General features: G+C 39.0%; 1 protein-coding gene across 1 annotated transcript in view; it reads right to left on the bottom strand.

The window, feature by feature from the left end:
* crk (v-crk avian sarcoma virus CT10 oncogene homolog) overlaps positions 1–14412 on the bottom strand; it is a 36156-nt gene that overhangs the window by 19043 nt on the left and 2701 nt on the right. Inside the window, exon 2 of the mRNA XM_034167780.1 lies at positions 4637–5214. Coding sequence (XP_034023671.1) covers positions 4637–5214 — 578 coding nt within the window. The remainder of the gene's footprint in view (positions 1–4636; positions 5215–14412) is intronic.

Genomic DNA, 14412 nt, shown 5'->3' with positions numbered 1-14412 from the left:
GTTTCTGTTCTCATGATGTAAAAAGAGTAAACACAGTTGTTTGACAATACATGGCTTCACCCAACTACTAACCATGAGTGACAAAAGTTTTTGTGTTATCATTCATATTCTCTGGAAAATGGTAGAAAAAAAAAATCTGCCAAGATATGTAAACTTTTGAGCACAACTGTACATACATTGCATTGTGATGAGGGGCTTTAACTACTGCTTACGCAGTCACAAATTTATGGAAGAGTGGTATAGAGAAACACATAAAAAGACATCTTAAATCTCATTTCGAGTTTACCAGAAAACACGCGGGAGATGCTTATCTTGATATCCTGCCTTGTTTTTTAACCAGTGATGTTCTCTTTAACATTCTATCAACAACAAAAAAAAATCTGTGACAGGTGAAGTCACAGGCAAGTTGTATACACAGTCTCTCCAAATACAGCAATTGAAATTTTTTTTAACTCCTTCAGAATTCTCAAAGGTGTCTTGATGGCTTCCAATATTTTCTAAGCACTAATGCTATGATAGTTTTCTACTCCTCCCCAACTGTATAATCACAAAAGAGTTTATGTATCAGAACAGAAACAGGGATTCCGCCTTGCAGACATTAAAGTGTTGCTCTCTAAAGCCAACAGGTTTTTGATCCCAGTCAGCTTGTATCCAAAATATTGAGCTCACAATATTTAAAATCTGCTGCATTTGAGACAACTAAAGGATCGTCAAATCTGTGAGGTTCCTCAAGATGAGACGAGGAAACAAGAGCTAATAATTAACTGTCTACTGCTGCTTTGCTGAGTCACACTGCTGGTTTTCAGATTTAGAGCAACAGAAACTTCAGAGAGAAAAGTCCACTGAAGGTGGGAGGGGTGGAAAGTGACTCATGATTTACCTGCAACCATGCAAACTTGAGATTTTAAAAACTTATCTTTAAGATAAAACACGTGACTCCAGCTTGCCGGGGGGGTTGATAAAACACCACAATAGGAAAAAGGAGCGGACGCACAAATGGACTGCCTGCAATTGTATTGTTAGCAATACTCAACAGGGCAGAAAACATGTGAAAAGAGTACATGCTGATCGGCCTGTCTCCTAATTCTGCTCCTCGTTCAGCTGGACTCTGAGCTTCTCAGAGGAAATGGTCCTGTTCCCAGAACACAAACTATTTCCTTCCCCCAACGACCTGCTCCGTGGGAGCCCTGCTCTCCCTTCCGGACATTTTACTGGCCCTCTCACACAGACAAGGGTGGAGAACTTGACAGCAGTTTTCATCAACTTGAGGTAAAAATTTGGTAAAAATCTTTAAATCAAACGGTTTGAAGTTCTTCCAGTTTTTTATAGTTGATTTAATCAACTATAACTGTGGCCATGACACTGCATTAAAAACTACAAACATCATGAAGCAGAGTCAACAATCATAATGGAACTGCAAAAATTGATTTTTAGATTCTACAGATTTTTACAATTAATCGAGTTATTAGATAAAGCTATGTGGTACAGAGAATGACGTAAAGTGTCCTAAAAGCCTCAAACAAACAACTATTTTGGTTATTGATTAATCACAGTGTATTTTTTAAGTGTCCAAATTCTTTAATTTCAGTTTGTTAAATGTGAATATTTTCTGATTTCTTTGCTCCTCTCTTCACGCAAACTGAATACCTTTGAGTAATGGACAAAACAAGACATTTCAGGATGTGATCTTGAGATATGTGAAACACTAATCAATATTTTTCATAATTTTATGGACACTTAATGGATTAGGCCCCATGTCCACAGTTTTCTTCCCCCCTGGGCAACATAGTCTTCAATTGTTCTAAATAAGAATAGAGCTCATGCAGCTGCCTCCATAAAAGAAACTCCACAAGCAGTGTCTTTTTCAGTGAAGACTGCTTCTGTTTTGTGTGTCAGCTCGGGGTAGTTTTAAGTTGAAAACTCAAAAACTCTGAAAAGAGGCACCGTAATGTCACTGCAGCGCTTTTTCAGCCACACACAAATGGAAGCTATATATAGATAGATATAGATATAGATATAGAGAGAGAGAGAGAGAGAGAGAGAGAGAGAGAGAGAGAGAGAGAGAGAGAGAGAGAGAGAGAGAGAGAGAGAGAGAGACTTCATCTGTGACAGCAAATTATACATTATAGCTAGCTGTCAATAGTTTATTGTTGTCATAGCTGGGGGGAGCTATGTGGACACGGGGACACAATCAAGAAAATAACAGATTAAGTAATAATGTAACTACTGTTAGTTGCAGCCCTACGAAATACGTTCAGGTTTTTATTTTCTGTCTTTTCGTGTCTCAAAAAGTGGAAAAGCTGCGTATAACATTTTCCTCCATAATTTTCCCCCCTATGAATGAATGCTGTTTAAATTTTGGGCACTTGTCCTTTATATATGCAAATTTTAAAAAATTATCGGGGAAAAAAAATTGTGATTAGCCATTTGCATGCAAAATTGAGTTATTGGTTGAATTTGTGTTTATGACTGACTGGTAAACTCACCAAAGAACAAACAAATAATATGAAAATAATGAGTGGATAAAAAAAAAAAAAATCTATAGATTGATCAGAAAAGTTGCAGCTTCTGGTACTGTTAAAAGCTGTGACATTTGCAATACTAACTGCAACAAATGATTATTTTCATAATCGACAATCAAGAAAATAATCAACTGTTAAATTGATTGTTTGGTCTGTAAATGTAAGAAAATGTTGACAAATATAAATCAATGTTTTCCAGAGGCCAAGATAATTCTTCTTCAAATATCTGGATTGTCCACAACCCAGAGACATTCAGCTTACTGTCAGATACAAATTTGTGAAATAAATTGGGGGCAGAGGGAGGAGAAACAAAAGTGTGATATTTACTTTTCCTCTAGCTTAGGAATTGTGATTTGAACAGTATCATGTTGTATCTAACTGTAAGGCAATAGTACCATTCCATACTTGTGAAAATTAATTCCAATTATTTAGGTTATGTTGGTCTGAAATTATTTCAAGTGCAAGATTTGGTTTTTACAGTACCAGAATAAAAGTGTATCAAACTTCAAAAAAATTACAATTCAAAAATTATTATTGCTATTATGATTACACAACTGGCAAAGAGTTTTCTGATCCCCAATTCATTCTTACTCACCTGCAAATGAAAAAGAAATAATATGCAAAACCAAACCAATTAAAATAAGACAGAAATTTTTTAAGCCTTATTATGTAACGGCTGAGTGGATCCTCAAAATGTTCGAGGCAAATTCTGTGCCTCAAATCTTTGTTTAACGTTGTAGTACATATGCCAGGCCTGTGTGTGGCGCTGCACCATCCGCAGAAAAAAAAACAAGACTGGAGCATAACAGCTAATCAAATTAGCAACGATAGCTACCACTTTCCAATGTGACACAGAGTAAAATAAAGCCTTTTAAGAGAAAGATGGTCCACGCTGATCATCTGAAATAGACTTACTGTGCATTTAAAGCGAATCAGTGTGTTTGTTTATTTTTAAAAAACACACGGTCTGCTCTCTATTGACCCAGTGGCCGGCTGCTGTCTCTCTGCCCAGTGTGAGGGGCTCTCAGACCGGGTGAGTCACAGCTCTCCCCGGCTACATTGACAAACAGCAGAAGTCCACTCTTTCTTCTGTGTTTCCCTCAGACTCACACTGAGTGTTTGACTTTTTAATTTTTGCCTTTTTTTTGGGCAACACACAACACTTCACAAACACGGTAACTTAAATAAAATAATAATAATAAAAAAAACTGACTGCGAGGCTGCATGTTCAACCTCCAGCTGAAATGCAATGGCTGAATTGCAGAGAAGGGGGGGGGGGGGGAAATCGCACAGGGACCCAGTCCACCAACTTTTATATATATATATATATATATAAACCTTAAAAATGGTTACATTTTACAAGTTGGAGAAAACAAAACAGAAAGCCACATCCCATCAGCAAAATGCCAACACTTTGGCATAGTGACATTGCTTAGGGAGAGCCCTGGACTATTGATGTCGTTTAAAAATGCAGAAGTACTTTTTATCCAATTACTCGATTAATCGCCAGAATAATTGATAGAATACTCCATTACTAAAATAATTGATAGCTGCAGCCCTAGTGCCAAGTCTACTAACACACACACATACACACACACAAACCCAAATCCATTACGCCGAAAGCCGTCTGGAGGCATGACTCAATTTTTCGCTGGACTGAGGAATTACACAAAGTCAGTGCACAGGATCACGGACTACATCGTCAGAATTATTTTTTAAACTATCTGTTTTTGCAAGTTGACTGAGAACAATTTTGGACTCCAATTTAAAGTTTGTTGTTGGACTGTTGATGTCAAAGCACCAGTGACGCACACCAAAATATAAGTCCCCTTTCTGTTGTTTATAAATTAATAAAATATCAAATGACAAGGACCTATTTTTGCCATTATATAAAACAAATAATGAATGTTTTTTTTCCATTCTTTTGGTGAAAGATGGAACTTTCCATTCAACTTTCCAACTTTTCACCTCATGAAATATTCGTACCACTGAACTCATAAGCATTCATTATTTCTATACTATGCCCTTTGTTAGTGGATTAATAATGTCTTCAGTGCACAGACCCAAAGAGACATATCAAGACCTCACGTAATACCACACACACCCATAGTTACCTCTAAGGCCAGGGCGGTCTTGTCATAGGCATTGGGCACCCTCTTCTGTATGGCCCTGGCATAGACAGGTCCATTTTGAAGATTTGGAAGAGGGGTGGGTTGGGCATACTGGCTGGGATCTCCTAGCAGCGGAGCACCAGGCTGGGGTGCAGCGCCATCAGAGTTCCCCAACCCTCCTGGTGCCCCAGCTAAACAAGACCCCGCCACAGAACTTGGAGATGCTGGTCGGTACTTCTCTACATAAGGTACTGGGATCATTCCGGCCCGGCCTTCAGAGTTCTGGGCATTCCACCACTGCTCCTCTGGCTTTTCAAGAACTCTGAGAATATCACCCCTCCTGAATGGGAGATCCTCTTCATCGTTGCCAGGGAAATCGAAAAGCGCTCGGACATACTCCTCTTCCAGGCGTGGTGGGGGGCCTCCACCAGGGACTACACTGACAAAGGAGGCGTGTTTGGACTTGTTGATGGGTTCTATCAAGGTGGTGGTGTCCAAGTAGTGGATTTTATAGAATTCTAGTAAAGCAGGGAGAGCGTCAAACTCCTGGTCACCGATACGGAATCTTGGATGGGCCAAACCTGAGGAATAGAGACAAAAGAAAAAAAAAAAAAGACATTTACTATCATTATCTGTTGGCACAAGCAGTTTAAACATGCCCAGCCATTGGAGTTTAGTCCATTTTTTGTGACCAAAGCCACTTTCACACATGTATGCGGGTTGGGCAATTGGAGACTGGAACCATCCATCACCGTTGGCTGACCAACATCCCAATGTGGAGCCAACGTCACAATGACACACTGCCCACCCTGCCATACACACACTACTTCCATTGTCCCTGCTGTAACAAAAATATCTTTATATATTTGTTTGTTGCCTGGTGAGATATGTATTTTAAGGAGTGTCAGCAAAATACTGCACAAATGAAGGACGCCAGTGCATCTTTATGTGAAACAGCTGAGATGCACTCTGACATTGCTGAGTAGTGTGTGAGCCATGCATGTGTCTAATTGAGTAAGCATTCCAAGCTTGCTCTGGCCAAATGTGTACTATATGGCATCCAGTTTTCACACAGTGTACAGAAAAAGGAGACGTTTGCCTGCCTGCAGTTATGCGGAGATGCGGACGTCACAAGTGCAACCAAAAACAACACGGCCAGTCAAAGTGCCTCCAGCCAAATGTACTGTGCTGCTGCTTGGAGCAGCCCCCAATCGAGCATACTAGCAGAGGAAAATATTCTAAGCGACAGCAAGGAGAGTTCGTCTGCCTTGATATAAATGACTTCTTGATGGTTGGAGCATGGTCAGGGAAGAGCCACTTGGGAAAAAACAGCTGAGTTGCACTATCCTTCAGCCCATTCTGGTAAAGTAGTACATTACTAAAAGTAGATAAATATTAATTATTTAATGTCTGACAATGTATCTTTTTAAAAAGTACCACTACAAAGTAAAATAAGAAACTCCCACCACCACCACAGATTTCTTTGTCCATTCTGACATTTAGTGTAGATATTGATTGTCTGATTAGATTAGGATGTGATAGTGCTTTATATTGTTTCTCAAAAGTTGGACATCTGATACTGTATATGGATCACTATATAGATACATTTATGTGCTTAATACTGCTTCTATAAATTTTATTTAAATGCATTCATAAATTATAGTGTATGGTGTCTGTGTGTAACCCAACCTTTTAATACTTTGGTTATACTGCTTAATATGTATTACATTAGTATTTTCTTTTGCATATTTTCACATTTTTGTTGTCTTTCCACCATCCCAAATTGACATCACACATCTATGTTTGTTTGATAAGATTACTAACACCAAGAACTTTATTCATTTTCATATTTATGGCTTCCCTAACCGACCTGATTTTAAAGGTAGAACCGCAACAAGAGTTAGTCATGTCCTATCTTAAATATTACTTTAATAATAATAATAATAATAAAAATAAAAAGCCATTGCTTCACATCTTTTTTTAGCTATGTAGAAAATGTAAATTGAGTGCACACAGTTTTATATGGCTCATTAATTCCACTTAGTGCATAAATGTACTGAAACTTAGGTGCAGAATAATACTAAATAAACATGTTAGTTGTTAAAATATCATCATCATCATCATCATTATTTTTTATTATTATTAGTAGCAATAGTAGTAGCAGCAACAGCAGTGTGGAAAAATGTCTTCAGAAGTGGGCTTTTACTCTAAGGGTGTTATGGGTGATGACTCCCGCCCTCTGGCTAACGAATTCCAGCTCCTACCTTTTGGCCGTAGGTTCAAAGTCCCAAGGTGTAGGACAAAACGCTACAGGAGCAGCTTTATTCCAGCTGCAAGTGTGCACTTGAATAAATCTTAGCAAGGTTTGCACATACAGTGAGGAAAATAAGTATCTGAACACCCTCTGATTTTGCAAGTTCTCCCACTTAGAAATCATGGAGGGGTCTGAAATTTTCATCTTAGGTGCATGTCCACTGTGAGAGACATAATCTAAAAAAAAATTCCGGAAATCACAATGTCTGATTTTTTAAATAATTTATTTGTATGTTACTGCTGCAAATAAGTATTTGAACACCTGTGAAAATCAATGTTAATATTTGGTACAGTAGCCTTTGTTTGCAATTACAGAGGTCAAACGTTTCCTGTAGTTTTTCACCAGGTTTGCACACACTGCAGTATGGATTTTGGTCCACTCCTCCATACAGATCTTCTCTAGATCTTTCAGGTTTGGAGTTTCAGCTCCCTCCAAAGATTTTCTATTGAGTTCAGGTCTGGAGACTGGCCAGGCCACTCCAGGACCTTGAAATGCTTCTTACACAGCCCCTCCATAGTTGCCCTGGCTGTGTGTTTGGGGTCATTGTCATGCGGGAAGACCCAGCCATGACCCATCTTCAATGCTCTTACTGAGGGAAGGAGGTTGTTTGCCAAAATCTTGCAATACATGACCCCACCCATCCTCCTTTCAATACGGTGCAGTCGTCCTGTCCCCTTTGCAGAAGAGCACCCCCAGAGTATGATGTTTCTACCCCCATGCTTCATGGCTGGGATGGTTTTCTTGGGGTTGTTCTCATCCTCTAAACATGGTAAGTGGAGTTGATTCCAAAAAGCTCTATTCTGGGCTCATCTGACCACATAACCTTCTCCCATGCCTCCTCTGGATCATCCAGATGGTCATTGGTGAACTTCAAATGGGCCTGGACATGTGCTGGCTTGTGCAGGGGTACCTTGCTGCCCTGCAGGATTTTAAACCATGACAGCATCATGTGTTAATAATGTAATCTTTGTGATTGTGGTCCCAGCTCTCTTCAGGTCATTGACCAGGTCCTCCTGTGTAGTTCTGAGCTTTCTCAGAATCATCCTTACCCCACAAAGTGAGCTCTTCATGGAATCCCAGACCGAGGGAGATTGACAGTCATCTTGTGTTTCTTCCACTTTCTAATAAATAATCATAACAGTTGTTGTCTTCTACCAAGCTGCTTGCCTGTTGTCCTGTAGTCCATCCCAGCCTTGTGCAGGTCTACAGTTTTGTTCCTGGTGTCCTTAGACAGCTCTTTGGTCTTGGCTATGGTGGACAGGTTGGCGTGTGATTGATAGAGTGTGTGAACAGGTGTCTTTTATACAGGTAACAAGTTCAAACAGGTGCAATTAATACAGGTAAAGAGTGCAGAATAAGAGGGCTTCTTAAAGAAAAATTAACAGGTCTGTGTGAGCCAGAATTCTTGCTGGTTGGTAGGTGTTCAAATACTTATTTGCAGCAGTAACATACAAATAAACTATTTAAAAAATCATACATTGTGATTTCCGGATTTTTTTTTAGATTATGTCTCTCACAGTGGACATGCACCTAAGATGAAAATTTCAGACCCCTCCATGATTTCTAAGTGGGAGAACTTGCAAAATCGCAGGGTGTTCAAATACGTATTTTCCTCACTGTATTTATATATTTATTTATTTATTTAGTTGCCTTTTGCACATCAATTTTATGCTGGCTAACGAACTCCAGCTCCTACCTTTTGGCCGTAGGTTCAAAGTCCCAAGGTATAGGACAAAACACTACAGAAGTAGCTTTATTCCAGCTGCAAGTGTGCACTTGAATAAATCTTAGCAAGGTTTGCACATATTTATATATTTATCTATTTATTTATTTAGTTCCCTTTTGTACATCAATTTTATGCTGGCGGTCTTTTAGTGGTTTCTCTTGATGCCCGTTTTTAGTCCTTTAGTAAGCTTGTGAGTGCCGGTTGTGTCTGTGTCACACTTTTATTTTGCAAATGTTCTTTGTTAATGTTTTGTTATTGTTGTTCCTGACAAACATGGACACCCTTTTCTGTTTGCTGCAAGACAAATCTACCTACGGGTACAAATAAAGTCACCTGAACCTGTTGCATCATATTTTCATCTGGATAAGCCCCTGGTTTGTACAGTCAGAGCAGGAAGAATGGAGAACTTTTGTATTTACCCGTATGTGGAACGCATGACCTCACTGACAGGTAAGGTTTTATCTGCGCTTTTATCTCATGTCATCCTCAGAAAGAGAGTCCCGTGCATAATGAGGGGGAAACAAATCATCTGTATTTTTTGTAACCTCACGATGGGTGTGCTACTGTTCTGTTTTTAAACTGCTGATGTTTTAGCTGCACTAACACAGCCAGAGGATGCGCACAGACTTTGAAAGAAAGTGTAAATATGTTTGTAAAACCTGCAGTGGATGTGGACTTGTTCATTGCACTGCCACCACACTGAGACTCAGCAAGGCAATGTGAACGTCACCCCAACTTGGACGTGCTCCAGAAAACAGCAGGCTAACAGCTTGCAACAGCCAGCATTAATATATCGAAAATATGGGGGTGTGATTACTGGTACGTGCACAGAGTGTCTTAAACTGGCACTTCAATACGACTGTGATCCAGTATAGTCCCCTAGGAGGTGATGGGAGTTAAAATCGTGGGCTTGAGACTACAGAATCCTCAGCTGAAATCCCTGTCAGTCCAGAAAATCACTAAGAACCCTTGAGTAAGGTCTTTAATCCCCAGGCTGCTTTCAGCATCCACTTGAGTACCTTGCATGGCAGCACGCTTACACTGGTGTGTGAGTGTGTGAATGAATAAATGAAAGGCATCCTTGTAAAGCGCTTTGAACTTGTGCTTCAGATGGAAATATGCTATAGAAATGCAGTCCATTTACATTTAGTTGACATACACCCAAACAAATCATTACTGTTTCATGCAGGAATAGGGATGGGTATCGAGAACCAGTTGCTTTCGGGTATCGTTAAGAAATGATTCGATCCACCGACATCAATAAGCTTTGTGCTTAACGATTCTGTTATCGGTCCTTCAGAGTAGCCGTTTTGGTGGGTGTTTGTCAGGAAAATGATAATTTCTCTACGTTGATTACAGACCCTGCAGCGGGTCCTTAATCAACTTTTCTGCAGCGCGGCTTTGCTTTGAACCTTGAACCAATCGAAGCAGTGGTTCGCAGATTGAAGCAATGCTTCGATCGATTGCTTCGCTTATTTCTTTCTTTCGCTTAATTTTCCCACGCTAAAACCCTAAAGAGCATACGTCTGTGAGTATTATTTACCTTTTCTATGTTAAACCGACCTGTTATGGTCTTCTGAAACAGTTAATAGATGTATTTTATAACTTTAAAAACGGGAGCGATGCTAACGCGTTAGCACGTCTATGGTATTTTCAATGTTAAAAGTTAGCATTTAGCAATTGCAGCCGTCATCACGTTCGGGTGCATTTGTTTTCAAATTGTAATATTCCTTAAAATTTATTTTTGCTTATATATTAATAATCTAATGATTATTATATACAATTTTAGAGAAAGAGACAAAAAGAACCTGAATAGAAACACAACAGAAAATATATAAGCAACAATGAACATAAATAAATAAATAAATAAATAAATAAATAAATAAATAAGTGTTTCCTGTGAACACCTAGTGACTCTCACACCTCCATTTCATCCCTGTCTTATTTAAGTTTAATGACAGTTTGTTTCGGTCAAACCATATTTTCAGTTTGTTAATTTCTTCAGTGATTTCCTCCAGAACTTTCTGCCAAACTAGAAAACTGCTGCATCCCAGTAAGAGCAGAATATTACTGGAATGAATTTGAATAAGTTGTATTTTTTTTTCTCACCTAAATGGATACTCCAGTTTATCGTCTGGAATAGTCCCAGACTGCATTTCAGAGCTTCTAGAATTGAAACATTTTCCTGCAGGTGGTGTTGGGGGGTAATTTTGGGTTTCATCTTTTTTTGTTTTTCACCACTTTCATCCCTGAATATGAGTTGTGATTCACTTTTGTGCGGATTAAAGTTACTAACTAGGACTCCTGTCTCGTTGCGAGAAAGAAACGAGAATCGTCCTCCGTTCTGTTCACACAGCTCCAAACACTACGCGGCTCTCTGACGAGTCAAGTTAGAACGATAGAATCCAGTCGGAATTAATAACTTCAAAGCGAAACACTGTTTTGTTTATTTTTATTTATGTCCAGAGATCAAGGATACAGTGACTAATTTCATATTTATTTACTTTAAGACTCAAGGAAATACAAAGAAAACCTGTAAAGCCTACTTTTAGTACAAAATTCACGAGGTATCGATAAGGGAATCGATAAGGAATCGATCGATAAGCAGAATCGATAATGGCATCGATATCGATAAAATCTTATCAATACCCATCCCTATGCAGGAATGTTCTCTGAGCACTTCATTGATTAATGCACTCCACTGCAGAACAGCCATGCCAGCCACATTCCCCACATCACCCTGAAAAATCCCAGTCAAACGGATGTGTGATCATGTTTCTTGACATTGTGTTGTTAAGTCTACTACAGGATTTTTGTTTCCCACAAAAGGAGAAGGAAAAAAATTAAAAACAGCCATGAACCTCACAGACGTTGAGTACTACAGGTTGTTACACAACTACCGTTCTTCCAGGTAAACTGTAATCATCAGTCTCCAGCTACTCTGTGTGGCACACCTTTCTTGGTTCCTGCAGCAAATGAATCAGTTATACACGGCATTTTTTGCCATATATTGAAAATATCAGAAAGCGTGGGCAAATATACATAGTGCAAATAAAAACGGAAATATGAATAACAGATAAAAATATAACTGATAATCAAAATTATAATATTGACACAGATGAACATAAAGCTCATGACGTGCCAAGAACACTCATCACTCCTACATTTTTTAAGCACTCATCAGTTTTGCACCAGCCAGGCAACTTTAACTTAAACTTGACTTTTCAACTGGAGTGACGACTGTTCCAAGCATGTCATGAACTTATATCTCGATTTTTGCTTCAAAGTTGACGAGCTTCCTACCGATGTGTAGTTTTCTGGGTGACATCGGCCACGACACACATGTGCCAAAAGGAAAATAAAAATAATAGAAGTGCCAGAATGTGATAAGCTTCATCTATATATCTCTTATAAATGCAGTAACTTACTGAGCAAACTGTTTGGGAGGTTGGTCTTGCAGCGATGACTGCACACCACAACAGTCAGAAGCTGCAGGCAGTGTGCACTCACGCAAGGCGCCTTTGTCGCAAAAGACTACGATTTACATGGTGCACTGGAAAGCTTATCTCATTGCCAACAGAAAATATGAGTCACAGGTTTGATACGTCACTGGGTTTGCTGACTCTGATTGGGCAAATCTTCAATGCAGAAGTGCCTTGGAGCGCACGTGTTACAAATGAGCGTCCACCACTTACGGTGAATTTAGAGAGTAAACAGCTTAGTGAATAAGCGCAAGCCACGTGGAAAATCTGAAAGTGTTGAAAACCGATTGTTATTCATGGAAAAGGTGCGTTTTTAATCGTCATATTTTTACTTTTGCATGGAGTAGAATGGACTTTGATGTATTATACAACAACATACAACATTACTTTACGGGACATACAACTGGATATTATTTTTCTGTGGAGTGTCACGAACAAAATGCGCTCACTTATGGCCGGATTTTACTTCTTTTGGAGGTCCAAAAGACCTGGACAAGGTAAGAACAGAAAATTCTGAATTCTAATATGATGACAAATTAATAGTTATTGGCGTTTGCTTAGATTGGAGTTGATGGTCGTTTTGAGACTGCATGATTCTAAAGAGGTACAACACACAGGTATTAATATGAATGTGCAATAGTGGGCATTATTATCACTTACTGAGGCATTGCTGGGCTGGTAGCATAGATTTACATTTACGCTACCTGTCTATATATTCCAATACCGAATAAAGCGATGATGTCACAGCATGCACAACCCAAGAACTGTCTGCAGACGATAACATGAAAACGCGAGAAGTGTGTGTTGGTCCCAATATGGATATTCTGGATGATTTTATCATGGATAGTCCGACAATGAACAGCAGCCATGAGGATGCCCTGGCGAATTTGGAGAGCAGTGCGGAACCAACCAACGCGACAAAAGTTAAAGTGAGCCAACTTTTTATGTACGCGGTTGCTGGGTGTTGTGCATTTTGAAATGACATTAAATATTGTTAAAGTGATTTCATGTGTTGTGTATCTCAGTAAGTGATAACAATGCAAACAATATGCAGTTTCTGTGTGGTATGCATTTTCAGAGGCCCGACGTCCATGCCCAGTCGCCCAAAATGACTGATATTCGCCCGAGTTAAACTCGGCGAATATCGGTCAAATATAATATCGGATTCAATAAGGAATCGGATCGATAAGCAGAATCAATAATGGCATTGATATTGATAAAATCTTATCAATACCAATCCCTAGTTTCCGGTCCAATTTTTCAGTCATGAAGCAGAGAACACTGACACCAATCTGGCCTTTAGGCCAGATTGAAACTTCTGTGTCACACAGAAAGTTCTGTGTCAAAAATCCACAGAGGCGTTCATGTCGAACCATTATGTATACTTTGGAATTTTGCAAAAACAAATCAAAGCACAAATGTGTGTGGCCTATACCAGTGGAAGGAGCTCCCTCCACCAATCGCAACAGTATAAAGTTTTCTTATGTGTGACTGAAGTTATTAGAAGTTGTTTTTGTCTAAGGAAGGTGATGGTCTAGTGGTTAAGCGTTGGGCTTCAGACCAGAGGATTCTCGGTTCAAGACCCAGTCAGAGCGGAAAATCACTCGCAGCCCAGGCAAAGTCCTAGGGATAGCAAAACACTTCTTTTCCATGTCCATTATAAGACAGATAGGGGAAGCTTCAACATCGGCAGATACCACTTTCCCCATCTTAAAATTGTTCTGGCACTGATGCAGGTCCCAAGAATCAGAACTGAATTGGTCAAAAAGGCTTTTAAAGTTGCTGCCCCGTCCACATGGAACATTTTGCAGAAGGTCTTCAAATCGACACATCTTGTAACTTTGGGAGAATTTAAAACAATAGTAAAGGTCAGAGAATTAAGTACAATTGGATTGTGTAATTGTGTTTTGTATCTAAGTATTGCAATTCTGTTTTCGAATGTGTGTGTCTTGTGTTTGATATAACTACTTTGCTTTTGTGCTGCCATCTTGGCCAGGTCACTCTTGAAAAAGAGATTTTAATCTCAATGAGTTTTTTTTTTTACCTGGTTTTATATATATATATATATATATATATATATATATAAATAAAATAACTACAGACTGATCGATACATCGGTTTTCTGAAAATAACAGCAAAATAAGCTTTCATGAACATATTATTTCAGCAGATACTAATTCTTTTTAACCAAATAAAAATGCAGGAAAAAAAAAAATTAGCTGTTGGAAATGGTGTCATTACATAGCTGGACCAGAAG

This window comes from Thalassophryne amazonica, chromosome 4 (assembly GCF_902500255.1).
Source record: "Thalassophryne amazonica chromosome 4, fThaAma1.1, whole genome shotgun sequence".
NCBI lineage: Eukaryota > Metazoa > Chordata > Actinopteri > Batrachoidiformes > Batrachoididae > Thalassophryne > Thalassophryne amazonica.
The sequence above is the reverse complement of the archived record's forward strand: the minus strand, read 5'-3'. Positions and strand labels throughout refer to the sequence as shown.